Here is a 19650-nt window from a genome sequence, read left to right as displayed (position 1 = left end):
GATCATAATTAGTGGCGGATCCAAGTATTGTTTAAGGTGATTGTGTTCATCTTGTCATTTGAATTTCTTAGTCAGTTATTTATTTTATTGATTGTGTATTTTATGCGTGCATATCCACAAATAAAAATTTTATATGTTATTATATGTGTTCTCGTCTTTGAAAATATATCTATATCCATCATTCATTAGTGTATGTTTATTGACGTTTGCTCCTGCATTCCTTTTTTTCTTCAATGTAAACTTTTTATTGAAGAAAATGGTCATACAAAATCATCCTATGCCTCGTTAAAAATCCTCTTCAGAACGGAAAAAGAACACAACAATTTTCTGTGTAATTTGTTGTTTTTGTTCTCGCTACAACGTTGTTTTTGGGTTTATAAGTAGGTCTTTATATTCATAATATATTATAAGTATCCATGTTTCTACTTAGTTAGATAATCAATAATTCTATTATATGCAACTAAATATCTAGCTATAGTGGATAAGTTAGATAATTCTTTCTTATTTATAACTATATAAACATCCTTATATATTTATATGGACAAGCTTTAACAAAATCAAGCATTAGCATTCAGTCCAAGATCAGGTATGCATGGATTGAAATTACAATAACAAACGATTTTTCGTTCAATCTAGCATTGTTTAGAAAAAATATATCTAAAAAGTAAGTAATTGTTTATTTAATTCCACTCATTTAACGATCGTAGAAAAAATAAAATTACAAGTTTTACGCTATGCGTTGGTGTAAACAGTCGATGGGAATCAAAGTGGAGACAAGAATAAATTCATTAAAAGTCGGTCCATTATTGAAAGAATACCTAATAAGCAGACTAATGAAGATGATGAAGAAGAGGCTGTCATCGTAAGCAAGAAAGGAATCAGCATCAAGCACCACCATTATTTTATCAAAATATTAGCTTCTCCTTATAATATATACTTTGTTAACACATCACTGTATGCCTTGGAGGCTGTTAATGTATATAACATTTCTTGTGAAGAAATGAAATTACCAGGAAAACAAACATTAATGGAGTCTGAACAGGCATGCCACAAAATACAGATTTGTTGCTGACCCTTTGTTCAACTAGCCCTACATACATAGTAGCATATTTCTGCAGGATTTTTAAAGATAACAACTTTTCTTTAACTGCTGAGGTCGTTCCTTTCGTGCGATCTAATAGAAAAATAGAAGGGGGCTATTCCCAAGGGAGCTCAGCTAAGTGAACCTGAATGCAAAAGCAAAACTCACGTTGGGAGAAACAAGATGAAACCTTGGCTCTTAATTACTGCTACTGTTTTATTTATTATGTCCTGAACACAATGCAAAACTTTGGAATGACCTCTTTTAATTCGTTGGGGATGAAGAACATTGGTGTATGATGGAAATTAAAGAGGAGGATCGAAACCCTAGTTGATCTGATACTAACACAGAAGACTCGGCGACTGATATTATCCAACAATAGTTAATTAATGATACATCATCAAACCATGAACATCAGAAACGACTATTCCCTGAAATCATAGATTCCAAAATCCAAAGAAAGAAGAAGAAAAGTAAAAACAAAGATCAAGAACTAACATCAACATCAGAGAAAATGAAAGAAAGAAGTAGAAGAAGCGTGATGATGATGACGACGATTGTAATTAGTCCATGAATTTCCTGACCTTTTATGATCCAAGAATCCAGATTTTGTTACCAATGGAAACTGCTTTTTGGGACAGTGCTTGAATTTTCCATGTGAAGCTCGCATTTTGACTCAAAACGGAGGTCTACCACCAACACCACCACCTGAGTTTCCGGACCATCCTTCAACGGGTAAATGGACATTAGGCGGCATATTGAGAGGCAAATTCAAGAAAGTCAACCCTCCAGCGCCGGCTCCAGCATCTGCAAACATGTTATTCCCACCACCGCTTCCGCCGTCACCGTTGTTTTGCATCTGCAGCTGGTCATCCTCTTCTAAAGGCAGCCTTTCGTAGGCCACATTTGTAAACGATGCAGCTATGACAATAACAGGTCCGGTCGTCATCAGTTCCCCGACTACACTTCCTCCAACAACCTGACCTTGCCCGCCAGCCAAATAGATTGTCAAGCTTGTGGCACCCGGCGGAGCTGGCGGCGGCAAAAACGAACCCGAAAGCGATAGTATCTCGAATCTACCGTGAAGGGTAACTACAGCTCCAGTCGCGGACGGTTGCCTGATGGTCACGTTGGTCACCGTACCACTCCCGCTGAGTATACAGATTCCTCTTTGCCTTCTCCGAGCGTAGTTGGCGACACAGTCGAACACATCACAGCCATTCCCAACTTCAAGAATGTGAGCTCGGAGCGTGTTTGCACTCTCCCTGGTGATGATGATGGGAGGCTTGGGTTTGTTCTTGGAACCTGCAGGACGACCTCTGGGCCTACGAGCAACGAGATCACCTGAATCCGAGTTGCCGGCGTTGACTAAATCAAGCCGTTGATGAGAGCCGTCGTCTTGGTGGTGGTCAGCCGAGCCATAGTGAGCACCAACACGGTTGTTTGAAGCTTCCTGTTCATCGGGTTCGGGTTGGTGCTGGAGGTGAAGATCGGGTCTGTGGAGCTGATGGAAGTAGCGAGAAGCAGTGCCTAAATCAAGACCAGCCATGCTAGCATCAAACGACAACAGAAAACAAGGGGAAAACAAAGGATTAAAAATAAAAATGTTTCTCTTTTTTCTTAAAAAACGAATAAATTATGGGTTTTGGATTAGAAACAGTTTAAGGGGGATTTGTTTAATTTAAGGAGAAGGAGCACTGCAAGAAAACAAAGGGATTAGAATAGGTATAGCGATAAAGAGGGATTTTTCTATTTTTTATAAGAAATTAAACACAATAAACAAAGGGGAGAGGCAAGGGGAAGATGAAAGAGATGATGATGACGGAGAAGGAGATGATAATCTTAAAACTACACATCCATCTCAAAGATTAAAACCTATACATATAATAATACGCTTGAGAATTTCTTTCTTTTTCTTTATCGTTCTACGGCACATGCCACCAACCCTACTCTCAGTTTTTGGTGCGTGGATTTGCATCATCCATTTTATTTATTTTAACATTTATTTTTATGCTTATAAGTTTATACATTATTACCGAATTAAATTTGTCTAACTAATATATTCCGTTCGTTCGAGATATTAGTGAATTCACTCTCTCGTGAATTCACCCCACAAGGGGCTCTGTTATCTCCTTTTATCTTCCTGTTTGTTATCCAAGGATTGTCGGTATTGTTTCATAAAGCACAAAGGACAGGTCTGATCAAAGGGATTTCAGCTTCTCAACGAGGTCCAAGTGTCTCTCATCTTCTTTTTGTGGATGATAGTCTAGTCTTGTTCCCAGAACGTCGTTGTTGTTAGGACAGACGAAATGGCAACCTCCCCCTCCTGGTTATGTTAACATTAATATGGATGGTGCCCGTGAACCCATTGAGAGAATGACAACTATCGGTGTAATTGCTCGTAACTTTTTTGGCCTGGTACTTGGAGGAATGGTTGCGACATCACCAGTGTGTATTGAAGCTGGCTTATCGAAGATTCACACTTTCAATGTTGGCTAGCGAGTATTGTTAGACCATGTCATATTCGAATCAAACTCAACACTCATTGTTAACAAGCTATCCCGACAAGAGGAGGATCTATCCACTTTATGTTACCACTTTTTGGAAGCTCGTAAGACACTAGAGGCTAGAATCCACTTCAAAGTTTGTTATGTTCATAGATCTTGCAATTATGTTGCACATACTCTAGTTACATGGGCTCTTAGGTCTTGCAATGTTGTGTATTTTGACTCAGTTTGTCATGAGCTTATATCGTTTGTTGTATCCAACGATTATGTTTATAGTAATACATGTTCCTAGGGCACTACTTTCCCCTTATAGACCTAGAAGGGTTTTTAATGAAGCTATTTTTCTTAAAAAAAACTAATTTATAGTCGCATTGACTTATTAAAAACGATTAATAAATTTAATTTCTTATTATTATTATTTATGATAATTCATTTATTTTTTTAAATTCAACTTTATATTATTGAATTAATTAAATTCATTCCTTTTATTGCAAAATTTTTATGCACAAAGTGAGTTTTGTATAAGATTTCAAATTGTACAATTACTTTTTGCAAAAAATAAGAAAATGTATACTTTTGCTATTATTTTAACTCTAATGGTAACAATTTAAAAAATCTATAAGACAACTGTAGTAAAATTATAATTTGACGCATTGGATATAATTTTTTAAATTTACTTGTTAAAAATAATGCATTTAAATAAAGGGGTTTTTTTAAATAAATAATTAATATTTTCTAAATAATTTAGGATAATTACAAAAAAAAATTGTTTAGAATTTTTTTAATCATTGACAACACATTATCTTCGATTATAGTTGGTCAAACTCAGACATCTAAAAAGAATAAGACTCTCTTTAATTATTGAAGTTACTTAATGGGTTCAATTTTTTTATTTCTAATCATTGGGATTAAAAACAAACATTTTTACAATAAATCACAATATTGTTAAATGTAGGGGTGAGTATTCAATTCATTCGAGTCAAGTAATTTTTTTTTGAAATATTTGAGTTGATGAATATTATTTTATAAATCGAACTTTATTTGGATTATTTTAAGTAGAGTCAATTTTATAAAATTTGAGTCGATTTGTTTGAGTTTATGTTTAAATTTAATTATAATATCTATAGATTTTATGAGCTATTTGATTTCAATTTAAGCATATATGATATGCATATATCATGCATATTTGAGTTTAAGGGATTCGAATCAAACTTCAAAATCAATTTATTAATTATTACAAAATTTGAGTTATTTAAGTTCTATTTTATAGTTTAACTCGAATTCAAAATTTTTGGAGTCGACTTAATTCGAATCAAGAATTTTATTAATTCATATTTAAATGCATAAATTGTTGTCGCTAACGCACGCGGGAAAAGGGTGAGTGACGGTTGTTGTTTGCTTCTTCTAATGATAAAAACATTTGAGCAAATGAACAATTGCATCCGGTTTTCTAGCTGTTGGTAATGGGGTTTTGAACTTTTAAACGTATTTATATGTTTTTTTCAATGGATTATATATAAAATAAGTGTCTAAATTATAATATTTTTCACGAATAATTCGAGTGTTTAAATTATTTTTGAATAATTCGGATGTTTAACGTTAGAAACATTATCATTTTAAGTGTCTAAGCCATCAACGACGTTTATATTTTCATTAAGTGACACCTGTCACAATCTAATAATTTTAAAATTTATTTTTTTAAAATATTAAGAATATTATTATAGTTATATATAAAAAAACTGATTTCTCATAGATTACAAAAAAAAATCCCACAATCCCAAATCATAACCCGTCACCGCCATTGCCACCCTTTCCGACCACGACCACTACAGTTGACGTAGTTCCTGTCATACGTCATCGTAGTTGCTGTCGATTGGTCGTCGAAATCGCGTGGGATCGGGATTTTTATCCTAGGGTTCACGGGATATAAAACATCGATTCGACATCGATCAATCACAATTTCATAGGGTTTTAATCACTGGGGGAGGTAAAATTGGGTGAAGTTTCATCGACAAAAAAGGGCGATGATTGACGTGTGTTTAGGGGTTGAAATGAAGGTTTTCAAAGTTTTAGAGTTATTTCAATTTTTTAAATATATATATATATATACAATTTTAATTTTGTTAAATTTTAAATAAATTTTTACCATTATCATATTATGACATGTATCACTTAATGAATAAAATTAACACTGATCTGTACACCTAATGTGATAACGTTTATAACGGTAGACATCAACATTGTCCAACAAATAGTTCTTGAAAATCGTTGTAATTTAAGCAATAAAGCCTTTTATGTAATTATTCGACCATTTCGAAGAAATTGCTATGTTCTATTAATTGATATGTTTAGAAAATTAATTTAAAAATAAATATTTATATCATATATTATTTTATTTTAAATGTATATTTTTACCAAAAATAAATATCTATTCTGTTATTTTATAATCATATTAAGATCAATTCTTGTATTATATTAAAATTTTTGTTTCCTAATAAAAACACAACATGTGACAAATTTTTTTAAAGAAAATTAACTTTTTAATATATAAAATATAAAAATAAAGTTAAAACTAATAAAAAGTAGAAGGAAAGAAAATTTATTCTATTTGATCATTAAATGTTAATCAAAATAGCACAATCAAGCGGTTTCAATGATAAAAAAATTTGTTGTTATTCTTTGAGATCTTAGGTTCGGATATTAAAAATATCATCATTATAAACGTTGAATGTCAAGTAGTTGAGATTCATCCTTAAACAATAGTGTTTTGTACTTAGCTCAGCCATTAGTCTCATCTACGATCAAAACTCACACTAACAACTATTGATTCTTTAACATGATCGAAAAATAGGTATAGATTTGATGTTACTCCAATGAGGTGTGAATATCATGATCAACTATACAGATTGATCTAGATCTGAGCGTTGTTTTGAAACTTTTTACTATGTCATAATATCATTGTGATAAACTGATAATGTCAATATATCACCAAATTATTATTGTTATATGTATTTTATGTTAGTATTAATGATGTTTATATTTCATTATTGACAATTATTCGAGTTGGTTGTTCAAATTTTTAATCATTTCCTTATATATATATATACTTAGAACGCTAGTTTGTACACCTTAATAATAGAGAAATGCTTTATGATATTTCCTCTTTATTTAATAAAACAGATGTCGCTATCTTTAAAAAATATATAATTTAAACTTAGAAAACAAATGTGGCAAATAGGCAAATTTGCAGCGGCGCGTGGGTCCCAATCAGACGTGGTGTGCTTCACCCTGGACGGCGCTCGGTTCTCCTCCTTGTGGGAGTCACCGTCCTTACGGCTACGTACGTAAGTACAAAACAGAGGCACCTTGAAAATCAGAAAACGAAAGCCTAACCAATCCCCACGATTCTTTTCGCATGCATTTTAGTGCTGCTCTGACCAAACAAAATTAGGTATTTTCTATGGGATATTATTATTGGCTTATCCACACTATTATTTTTTTCAATTTAAACAATCATTAAAAAAATTAAAGAATCATCAACGGGTTGATTCGAATGGTAAACAGTTTGATATCATTTAAATAAACGCTCAAGTTTGAGTATTTGTACATATAGAAAATTTTCGCTAAATCAGATGTGCAACTCGAATCGATCTAGATTAATCAGGACGAACCGAAACCTTGGAACAAGAAGAAAACCAAAAAAATTAAAGAATCGCGTATTATTTACACAATTGAAAATGAATTAATTGTTTTCTTAAATCCTTTGTATCATTCAAAATTAATTAGTTTAATTTATTGTTAGTATCAACAACTTAAAAACTAGAAAATCACATATTTTTCACATAATTGAAAATGAACTGATTTTTCCCCTTAAAATCTCTTATGTCAAAATTAATAAATTTAATTAATTATTAATACCAAGGACCTAAAATTTAGAGAATCGCATATTATTTACTCAATTGAAAATGATTTAGTTTTCTTTTTTCAATTTTTTATTAGTCAAAATTAATAAATTTAACTGATTGTTAGTATCAACGCCTAAAAATTAGAGAATTACATACTGTTTACACAATTAAAAATAAATTATGTCTAAAACATTTAATTCATAGTTAAATATTTCGTTCATAATAATTAATAAATTGTGTTTACTTATTGTAAACAGTTACTACTGAATTAAATTCGCAAAACTCATTTTCTTCTATCTAATTCATGCATTGGCTCCAAATAATTAAAACAAAAACATTATTAGGGCAAATATTTCATGCATCGGTATTTCGATTTCGATTAAGGTAAAGCGATTATAAAATAGTATTTGTTCTAAATAATTTTAACCATTTGAGAATAAACTCTTAATCGCTATGCTAAACTGATGGTGCTCGAACTCGTGACCTTTAAAAACAATAATGATTTCTTTAACAACTGAGATAACTTGATTCGTAAATTTCATTCATCAATCTTTCTCCGGCTTTTGTAATTTGACATTATGAAATACAATAACGGTAACCGACGAAATTTTAATTAAATGTTAGATGTACATGTGATGAAGATACGAATACAAAATAGTTTAAATTAATTAATTGGTGACAATCTTAATAGAACATGACATTTTGTATATAGTTTATGCTTTAACAACTTTATTAATCGTGGGATTGGATTTCATATATATAATATATATTTATCAAATAAAAAAATGAATCAATTATATAGCATATAAGTCAATGAACATTATTTTATATATTTATAGCACATAGATATATACATGGAAAACCACCACCTATTATACTATGCGTTGGCATTGGATTTTTTTTTTACAAAATAAAACTGCAACTTTCTTTCTTTTTTCAATAGAAAAACAGAATGATTTCTTCTAATCATAAAGTTCTTCATAGAGGCGACTTGGGACTTGGAAGCCGAATCAAGTGCGACTTATAATTTTTAAATGTTTATTTTATAATTTAAATTATACTATTTTTGGAAGAATAAAAATATATTGTTATATATTCAATTTTATAATGTATTGTTTTAACAGCCTTTATTTCCCTTCAACATTTACAATACAAAATTAAAAACTATTTTAGTTTAAGACCTTATCTATTTTGGGTCGTTTCGGTGAAAGTTCTAATTTTGTATTTCTCAAAGACCTTTTCACTTTCTCAAAAGATTAATGATAAGTGAATTGCATCACTGCATTCAATATTCATATACATTGCACTTTCAAGATGAATATTTTATAGGTTTTTCAAGAAACTACATATTTATAGCAAGTAGAAGTCATCAACCAATTCAAAGTCCCAAGAAGGGAGAGGTTCAAATGGCATTCGAGTCAAGACAGATTCTCATATATGGTGGTTGCGAGACAAATTTCCACAGGAGAAATTGATTTTCAAAAATTCTCACAGATTCTAAACCTTTGGGTGTGCTGGTTTCAAATTCTCAAACAATACGCTAATGATTAGCAATGTTTGATTTTCAGATGTGGTCTTCCTGGAGAGTAATGAACAAATCAATTCTGATTCAATCTTCCATGAAGAATAGTGAAGTGGATCAAAGTTTTCTCGAGTCTGATCTCCCTTAAAGAGTAATGGAGCATATTATTCTTCTTTCATATTTGCTCTTCCTGAAGAGCAGTGAAGCAAATCGATTCCAATTCAATCTTTCATGAATAATAGTGAAGTGGATCAAAGTTTTCTCGAGTTTGATCTCCCCTAAAGAGTAGTGGAGCAGACGCTTCTTCTTTCAGATTTGGTCTTCATGAAGAGCAGTGAAGCAAATTGATTATGATTCAATCTTCCTTGAAGAATAGTGAAGTGGATCAAAGTTTCTCGAGTTTGATCTCCCCTAAAGATTAGTGGAGCATACGCTTCTTCTTTCAGATTTGGTCTTCCTAAAGAGCAGTGAAGCAAATCGATTCTGATTCAATCTTCTATGAAGAATAGTGAAATAATCAAACTTTTTTCGAGTCTGATCTCCTCTAAAGGGTAGTGGAACATATTCTTCTTCTTTCATATTTGGTCTTCCTGAAAAGCAGTGAAACAAGTCGATTCCGATTCAATCTCCCCGGAAGAGTAGTGAAATGAATAAAATCCTTCAGATCTGATTACCTGGAAAGTGGAGCAGATCAAATCTTACTTACCCTGATGAATAGTGGTGCAGACCTCTCATGAGACTCCAGAGCATGGATTCGACTGAAAAAACTCGTTGTCTCTTTGTCTTTGCCATATTCTTGTTAACGCAAGAATGTGCAAAGAGGGGCAACTGTAGACAGCCGTTTTTGTCTGAGTTTTTATTATATTACTATATTATTATTATTATTATTATTATTATTTATTAGTATTATTTTTAATTTTATATTACAAACTACAAGCCCAATTCAGGGGCCCAATTACAAAGCACCAAATGGCCCAACAAGCAAGCCCAAATCCCATTGAAGGAAACCCAACATCTCCCTTTTGCCCATTCGCCACACAATCTGAATCATCATATTTGGACCCATCCAACGGTCCAGATCTGAATCTACTAGGGTTTTACCCTAAAGTGCTTCAAATTCCATGTGCCAAGTCGCCGCCACGCACTCCCCGTATGAGATGCAAGTGCCCTTGTTTCTCTACTACCTGAGGACTGTCACCGCCAGATTTCACGCCAAAAACAAAACAAGACACAGACACCTCAGAGATAAATATGTACCCCTATGCTTTGCTGGTGTAACATCATCAATACCGGGTTAGTGACGAAATTATAAGGTTTCAAAATTTGGTGATTAAATTAGAATAATTGAATGGTTTAAAGACTTATTAAGAAATGTGATATAGGATCAAATTGAAAAGAATGAGGAATGAACGGATAGTATGGTCATTTGCAAGGAAAAATATTTAAGAATGATATATATAGATACACGTGGAAGGAATGAAACAAAGTTTAGAGGTTTCAAGAGTTCTCTTCCTTTCTCTTCTTTTTCATGTGTGAAGCCAAGCAAAGTGAGTTTTCTCTTAACTGATTATGTGCTGAAATTTAAGTTTGGTTTTGATTATTATATGCTAAGTAAGCTTAAGGAAAGCTTAATTTGCTTTAAAACAATAAGATGAAGAGTGTAGGAGGATTTAAAGATTTGGAGTTCTTGAATGAAATTTAGAAATAGAGCTCATAATTAGAATAAGAAGTTGAATTTGACTTATCAAAGGTTAATTAAGAAGTTAGAGGTGATAGAATTGAATTAAGAACACATGGAAAATTTGATGAAATTATTTGATTTAAGAATTATGTGAATTATGAGAGATGGTGAAGTGTTATAAGAAGGTTTACATATGTATAGATAAGTTTTAAGATATAAGGAGGGGTTAATAAGTAGAATTTAAGGACAAAGTAAGACATTTTCATGCTCAAAATAGAATTTATGGGTTGTGTGCATCGATGCATCTTCAATGTGTATTGATGCACTCTCAAATAATTAAACATCGATACACCCCATTAAGAAGAAAACATCGAATGTAATTTGTGTGCCGATGCATAGGTAGTGCATCGATGCACACGTTAAGGAATGCATCAATACACTGTAGGGTGCATCGATACATACCTTCATTAAGAGATGAAATTAGCCTTTCTTTTAGTCTAAGGAAAGAACAATTAACGTATATCAAGTGGAATACAGATATGTATCAATGTATAATTATGTAAATATTGAATGTGACTTTGCTTCAAAGTAATCGAAGGGTCAGAATTGATTCAATTCAAACAAGGCTAAGGTGAGTACATATGCATAGCATGATTATGTTAGTATATTCAGTTCTAAACTTGCGATAAGTCTAGATTTAATATCTTGATACATGATTCATTCAATATTTATGAAACATGATATGAATTCATACCATATGCATTATGTGATATGCTTGAAATGAACATGCATGAAAAGTTACATGTCTATGGGATATACTATGTGAATTGTGGTAAGTCTATTTTCCATATTAGAGCTTATATATATGAGTGTATGTGTCATATGTGATTGAATGAGTTACATGATATATATTAGGTAAGTGATGTGTGTGTGATATGTTTGTTATGATTTATATGTATGCATGAGCATATGTATTGACATGTTACAGTATATATATTATATGAGTTGTGTAAATATATATATATATATATATAAATGTGATAAATATGTGAAATAGTTAAAATGAGCTATATGATTAACTAAGAATATGAAATAAGAGGTATCGTAAGAACATAAGAAAGAATATGAAATATATAGCATATGAATATGAAATCATATGAGAGGTGACATGAATTATACGAAAAATAAACTACGTGATTACAAATATATGAAAATATACTAGTGTGATGGGATATAGGAACTAGTATAAGTGATGTATATATTTATATAAGTTATAGGATGAGAATATGTCAGATCATAAATTAAACCGAGTGATATGTGATTGGATGAGAAAATGAACATGCGATATACGAATATGAATGAAATGACATGGTTATATGAATATGAGAAAATGTATATATGATAAGATAATCATATGAACATGTGATAAAGAGCTATAGGAAAGAAATATGTGATATGAATGTGTGAATATGTAATAAGGTAAAAGATAATGCCCATGATATGAGTTATGAGAACTGTAGGTATAGTTGGACATATGGACAGGATTACCTATGTTCTCCAGAACATATGGACAGGATTACCTATGTTCTCCAGAACATATGGACAGTTACCTATGTTCTTCGGAACATATGGATAGGTCCTTCGGGACATTGATTGAGCTGTAATGACAGCATATGTGTGCACAACCTTATAGTACTCGTATACCTGGAGTTCTCAATAGTGTATATGGGCTTAAACAGAATATAAAGAGTATGTATATGATTATATTTTAATATGGTATTATTATGATTTACATTGTTTCATACGTGGTATGATAAATGATGATATGATAGTATAATTATATTGGGATAGTAGATTGCATGTTTATATTTTTAGTAATTCTTTATTATGTAATTATGCCTCACTAAGTCTATGACTTAGCGTGTAAACGTTTTTACACGTAGGTTCTGAAGAGCAAGATGATCAAGAATAGGAATTTTCATAGCAACATATCTCCACTCAGCAATGAGATCAGAAGTAAAGTCACAGTATGTATTTTGTTGTATATAATGTGTTAGCATGTAAGAAATATGTTGGTTATAAATGTTTTGATCGGTTTTTATCTTGTTTGGTCAACTTATGTAAAGTAATAATATATTTTTAATGAAAGTTTAAAAGTTCTTCGGTTTTCTTTAAAAAAAGTCAATTGGAAAAGTCAATGTGACACCTCATATTCGTATCCGGGTCGGGTACGGGTTGGGGGTGTTATATTTAATGGTATCAGAGCTACCGTTTAGTCGCTTCTCGGCATAAACCGGAGTCCATAGTGTGTTAAAAAGTGTACATGCCAACATAGTAGTAAGAACTTTTGATATGATAAGAGTAATGAGTATGTTGTTTAGCTAATAGAAACATTTGGTATCTCTTATTAGATGTCCAGACAAGATAGCTCCCGGGGTGAAGCGGGAGATGATAGATTAGTTAAAAGTAGTAATTCACCTGCCCTAGCCAGGCAAGGTGAAGGACAGGCACCCTCTGGAGTGTCTGTGCAAGATCAAGATGTATTTTTTAGGACACTGGACACTATTTTGACACGTTTCCAACCTCCTGCATTCTCAACGCAGAGAATAAATGTAGCTAAAGAGTTAAAGGGATTAGGAGCTCTAGAGTTCAAAGGTGAAGCCGAAGAAGGTCATGTTGTTGCGAAAATTTGGCTTAATGATATAAAGATCATGTTAGAGGGACTCCACTACTCTGATTTGGAGAAACTAGATGTGATGATCTCCTTGCTCCGTGGGCAAGCGAGAATCTGGTGGACGAATGTTATTCATAGGATGCCAAATGATCAGATAACTTGGTATTTGTTTTTATAAGAGTTTAAGCACAAGTATATAGGAGATCAGATCATCAGGAAAATAAAGCAAGAATTCTTGAATTTAAAACAGATAATCACGTTGTGTATGAATATGAGTGCGAGTTCAACAAGTTAAGTCGTTTTGCGACCGAATTGATTCGGACAGAGAAAGAAGTATGTGAGTGGTTTGTTGAATGACTACGACCAAGGCTAAAAGAGATGTTGATTGTATTGAACATGTCCTCATTTCAAGAGGTAGTAAATCGTGCTAAAGCTCTAGAAAGAGCTCAAAATGAGCGATTTGGGGATCATAAAACTCGATCTTAAAAAAACGGGAGTTTTGTACCACCCAAAATAGGTAGAGATTCCGGTTTCTAATCCCAAGTAAGGTCGTATCCTCTGCTAGAGGATCAAATCAGATCAGAGCTAGACAAACTCAATTGGGAAAGTCTGGTGATGGAAGAGCATAATAGAGACACTGTCAGATTTGTGGGAGATATCATGGTAGGGCATGTAGAGTTGAATCTGGAGCCTGTTTCCGATGTGGGGAAATATGACATTTTATGAGAGATTGTTCATTGGGGATAGGAGAGTCTGTACAGTCGGAGCGATCTGCTTTGATGTCTCAAAGGGAACGGGGTAGAGATAGAGGAAAAATCAGACAAAATATTCTACTCAACAGGAAATATGCTCTACGGCTAGAATATATAATCTCAATATCAGTGAAGACAGTGCGGATCCAGAGATATTAGCAGGTATCTTTCTATTGTACAATAAATGTGTTATGATATTAGTTGATTTGAGCTTGTATAACCATATATGAGTAGAGAATGGGTAAGAGAATTGAGAATTTAGTTAGAAGTCATTTGTAGTAATAGTGTAGTGATAAATCCATTAAGGTACAGTGCTAAAGTAAACAAGATATGTTGGAAGTGTTTCATTCTGATTCAGGGAATTGAATTCTCTGTTAATCTAATGGAGCTATTCCTCAAGGGATAAGTAACTGGTGACTGAAATAAGAAAAAAAGATATGATCTATGAGACAAGGAGATAATGATTTATAAAGGAGTAAATATATAGGGAAATTAAATGAAAAAGGTGTAAAGTGTGAATTATAAGTTGATATGGGGTAAGGAAATGATAGATAGTGTTATGAAAAGATTGTTTGATTTCGTAAAGTATACGTTTAATAATATTTGAAGAGATTTAAGGTTGTGTTCTGAGTTAAATAATGATGGAATAAGAGATTGGTTATGGTTATAAGGTAATTAGAAATGGATTGGGTTTTTTGGGAAGTGAAAGCAAATCAGTGATTATAAATTGCAAAGGAATAAAGTAGAGAAAGGAGCATGAGAACATTGAAAGATATGTTCTTATCGATATGTGTAATGAAAATTCGAGGACAAATTTTCTTAAAAGGAGGGGAGATTTGTAACATCATCAATACCGGGTTAGTGACTAAATTGTAAGGTTTCAAAATTTGGTGATTAAATTAAAATAATTGAATGGTTTAAAGACTTATATGAGAAATGTGGTGTAGGATCAAATTGAAAAGAATGAGGAATGAAATGATAGTATGGTCATTTGCAAAGATATTTAAGAATGGTATATATAGATACACGTAGAAGGAAGGAAACAAAGTTTAGAGGTTTCCAGAGTTCTCTTCCTTTCTCTTCTTTTTCACGTGTGAAGCCAAGCAAAGGTGAGTTTTCTCTTGAACTGGTTATGTGCTGAAACTTAAGTTTGGTTTTGATTATTAGATGCTAAGTAAGCTTAAGGAAAGCTTAATTTTCTTTAAAACAACAAGATGAAGAGTGTAGGAGGATTTAAAGATTTAGAGTTCTTGAATGAAATTTAGAAATAGAGTTCATAATTAGAATAAGAAGTTGAATTTGACTTGTCAAAGGGTTAATTAAGAAGTTAGAGGTGATAGAATTGAATTAAGAACACATGGAAAATTTGATGAAATTATTTGATTCAAGAATTATGGTGAATTATGAGAGATGATGAAGTGTTATAGTGTTATAAGAAGGTTTACATATGTATAGATAAGTTTTAAGGTATAAGGAGGGGTTAATAAGTAGAATTTGAGGAAAAAGTAAGACTTTTTCATGCTCAAAATAGAATTTCTGGGTTGTGTGCATCGATGCATCTTCAATGTGTATCAATGCACTCTCAAATAATTAAACATCAAAAGCAATTAATGCATCAATGCACAGGTAGTGCATCGATACACCCCATTAAGAAGAAAACATAGAATGTAATTTGTGCACCGATGCATAGGTAGTGCATCGATGCACACGTTAAGGAATGCATCGATACACTGTAGGGTGCATCGATACATACCTTCATTAAGAGATGATATTAGTCTTTTTTTTAGTCTAAGGAATGAACAATTAATGTATATCAAGTGGAATACTGATATGCATCAATGTCTAATTATGTAGTTATTGAACGTGACTTTGCTTCAAAGTAATCGAAGGGTTAGAATTGATTCAATTCAAACAAGGCTAAGGTGAGTGCATATGCATAACATGATTATGTTAGTATATTTAGTTCTAGACTTGCGATAAGTCTAGATTTAATATCTTGATACATGATTCATTCAATATTATGAAACATTATATGAATTCATACCATATGCATTATGTGATATGCTTGAAATGAACATGCATGAAAAGTTACATGTCTATGGGATATACTATGTGAATTGTGGTAAGTCTATTTTCCATATTAGAGCTTATATATATGAGTGTATGTGTGTCATATGTGATTGAATGAGTTACATGATATATATTAGGTATGTGATGTTTGTGTGATATGTTTGTTATGATTTATATGTATGCATGAGCATATGTATTGACATGTTACAGTATATATATTATATGAATTGTGTAAATATATATATATATATATATATATAAATGTGATAAATATGTGAAATAGTTAAAATGATCTATATGATTAACTAAGAATATAAGAGGTATCGTAAGAACATAAGAAAGAATATGAAATATATAGTATATGAATATGAAATCATATGAGAGGTGACATGAATTATACGAAAAATAAACTACGTGATTACAAATATATGAAAATATGCTAGTGTGATGGGACATAGGAACTAGTATAAGTGATGTATATATTTTATATAAGTTATATGATGAGAATATGTCAGATCATAAACCGAGTGATATGTGATTGGATGAGAAATGAACATGCGATATACGAATATTAATGAAATGATATGGTTATATGAATATGAGAAAAGGTATATGTGATAAGATGATCATATGAACATGTGATAAAGAGCTATAGGAAAGAAATATGTGATATGAATGTGTGAATATGTAATAAGGTAAAAGATAATGCCCATGATATGAGTTATGAGAACTGTAGGTATAGTTGACATGCCAAGAGTCGAGGATTACCTATGTTCTTCGGAACATATGAACATGCTTACTTATGTTCTTCGGAACATATGAACATGCTTACTTATGTTCTTTGGAACATATGGAAAAGATTACATATGTTCTTCAGAGCATATGGACATGATTACCTATGTTCTTCGGAACATATGAACAAGATTACCTATGTTCTCCAGAACATATGGACAGTTACCTATGTTTTTCAGAACATATGGATAGGTCATTCGGGACATTGATTGAGCTGTAGTGACAGCATATGTGTGCACAACCTTATAGTACTCGTATACCTGGAGTTCTCAATAGTGTATATGGGCTTAAACAGAACATAAAGAGTATGTATATGATTGTATTTTAATATGGTATTATTATGATTTACATTGTTTCATATGTGGTATGATAAATGATGATATGATAGTATAATTGCATTTGGATAGTAGATTGTATGTTTATATTTTTAATAATTCTTTATTATGTAATTATGTCTTACTAAGTCTATGACTTAGCGTGTAAACGTTTTTACACGTAGGTTCTGAAGAGCAAGAGGATCAAGAATAGGAATTTGCATAGCAGCATATCTCCACTCAGCGATCAGATCAGAAGTAAAGTCACAGTATGTATTTTGTTGTATATAATGTGTTGGCATGTAAGAAATATGTTGGTTATAAATTCTCTGATCGGTTTTTGTCTTGTTTGGTCAACTTATATGTCTTCGGTTTTCTTTAAAAAAAAGTCAATTGGAAAAGTCAATGTCACACCTCAGATTCGTATCCGGGTCGGGTACGGGTTGGGGTGTTACAGCTGGATCATAACCGAGCCCGTCAGGGCCTTGACCCCGCTGAACCGCCATCCTCGGTCAGCCCCTAGCACAAAAATGACAAAACAACCAAAAAGAGCAAAGGTCAAACCCTTACCAAAAACATGCAACATCGAAAATGAAAAAATGAAGAAAGAGGAAAAATCCTCATTCTTTTCGATGATATATACGACGACATAACAGAAAAAATAGAACAGAAGGAAACAACACAAAAACTTCATAAAAAAAGAACCCTAGAACGAGGAGAAAAAAATAGACTTATCGAAAACTAAAAACAAAGAGAGATAGCCACAACCCAAAGACTATTATGTAGGGGAAGAGATCAGAGAAGCTTACCTCACTTTGTAGCTCACGGGAAGCCAAAAGTCGCCAGAAAACCGTTTCCTCGAAGGTAAATGTCTAGATCTAGGCCGATCGACGAAACTTTAGGCTTGAGGGGGTTCGAATTTGGGTTTAGGAAGATGAGGGGTCCTTTTAGGGGCTTTGGTACGGACAACGGCCACCGTGTATGGCTGTCGACAGTGTCTGCTTGCGGCTGTCGGAGCTCGGGGTGCTACCCGGCGAGGAGTAGAGAGGAGAAATGGAAGAAAAAAATTCTCTCTCCCTTTTGATGAGAGAGAGTGAGATTGGTAAAATGAGAGGTTTTGCCCATTTTGGCTGGTTTAGAACTTATATATTAGGAATAAAACAACATCGTTTCAGCTACGTGGGATGCACGTTTTGTGGGCAGGGGTAAATCACATGAGAGCCCCATATAGTCTTAATCTGCTGCGTTATAGCACTAAATTCCAATAACTTTACGATTTGGTCACTGTAATGAATTTTTGCTTATTTTAATTTTCATCTCAAGTTTCATTTGTTTTATTTTAGTCACTACTCTTATTTACACAGATTTTGGGTAAATATTTGATTTAATCTTTAGATTTTAATAATTTTCATTTTAATCATGAATATTGATGGTGATTAAATTACGATTCTAGTACCTAGGTTGTTTAATGTTCTTGTTTATGGCCATGATTTTTGCTTGTTTTAAAGTTTAATCCTCAAAGTTTAATATTGTTTAGTTTTGAATGGTGTTATTGGTTTATTTACGATTTTGGTGCCTAATTTGTACAATATCTGCATTGATTACCCTAGGCTTTGTTGGTTTTTCAGTTTGGTCTTTAAAGTTTCTGATGTTATTGTTTTATTTTATGCAATTTAAATTTTAATCTTTTTTTCGCATTAATTTTATGTATGCATATACTATATTTACTGAAATAATTTTATTTTTGTAAGGATTATCACTAGGGGTGTAAACGAGCCGAGTCGAGCTCGAGTATTGCTAAGCTCGACTTGACTCAAAAACTCTGAAATTGAGCTCGACTCGACTCGAAAACTAAAGCTCGTGAGCAGCTCGAAAAGGTTCGAAATGAAAAAAAATCTTAAACTTAACTCGATTGAAGCCTCAAACTCAAACTTGAACCTAAACCTTAAATACATAAAATCTTATTGTATTTTTAAAAAAAAATCAATACATAAATGTTAATATTATTAATAATTTATTTTTAAAAAAATAAAATCTTAATATATTATATTTTTGAGTTGCTTACGAGCTTTTCGAGTCGAATATCAAGTAGCTCGTTAAGAATTCAAGTCGAGCTCAAGCTCGAGTCGAGTCCATTCGATCCGAGTATTTATCGAGCCTTGTTCGAGTCAATATCGAGTAGCTCACGCGATCTGTCTCGTCTCATTTACAACCCTAATTATCACTGGAAATGTGCCTAAACTTACAAGGAATGTGTTTCTGTTGATTATTCTAACAAAATAATACCTTTTTATATTCGGATGAATATGTTTACTATATTTAATATATGTAATTCATTATAAATTAGGGAAA

General features: G+C 32.4%; 2 protein-coding genes across 2 annotated transcripts in view; one reads left to right on the top strand and one right to left on the bottom strand.

Annotated features, from left to right (window-relative positions):
• Positions 1–5310, top strand: part of LOC120200564 (plant intracellular Ras-group-related LRR protein 5-like) — a 30332-nt gene extending 25022 nt beyond the window's left edge. The window contains exons 4-5 of the mRNA XM_039201367.1: positions 473–477; positions 5300–5310. The gene's annotated coding sequence lies outside the window, so the exon portion shown is untranslated. The remainder of the gene's footprint in view (positions 1–472; positions 478–5299) is intronic.
• Positions 1456–18983, bottom strand: LOC120200566 (AT-hook motif nuclear-localized protein 23-like). The gene is made up of 2 exons (XM_039201368.1): positions 18972–18983; positions 1456–2679 (listed from the first exon to the last, which is right to left on the bottom strand). The coding sequence occupies exon 2, from the start codon at positions 2628–2630 to the stop codon at positions 1758–1760; it is 873 nt and encodes a 290-aa protein (XP_039057299.1). The 5' UTR covers positions 2631–2679; positions 18972–18983; the 3' UTR covers positions 1456–1757.
• Positions 18984–19650: the final 667 nt, after the last annotated feature.

Source organism: Hibiscus syriacus, unplaced genomic scaffold (assembly GCF_006381635.1).
Source record: "Hibiscus syriacus cultivar Baekdansim isolate YM2019G1 unplaced genomic scaffold, ASM638163v2 tig00006178_pilon, whole genome shotgun sequence".
Taxonomy (NCBI): Eukaryota; Viridiplantae; Streptophyta; class Magnoliopsida; order Malvales; family Malvaceae; genus Hibiscus; species Hibiscus syriacus.
Note: the sequence above shows the minus strand (reverse complement) of the source record. Positions and strands in the feature narration are given on the sequence as shown.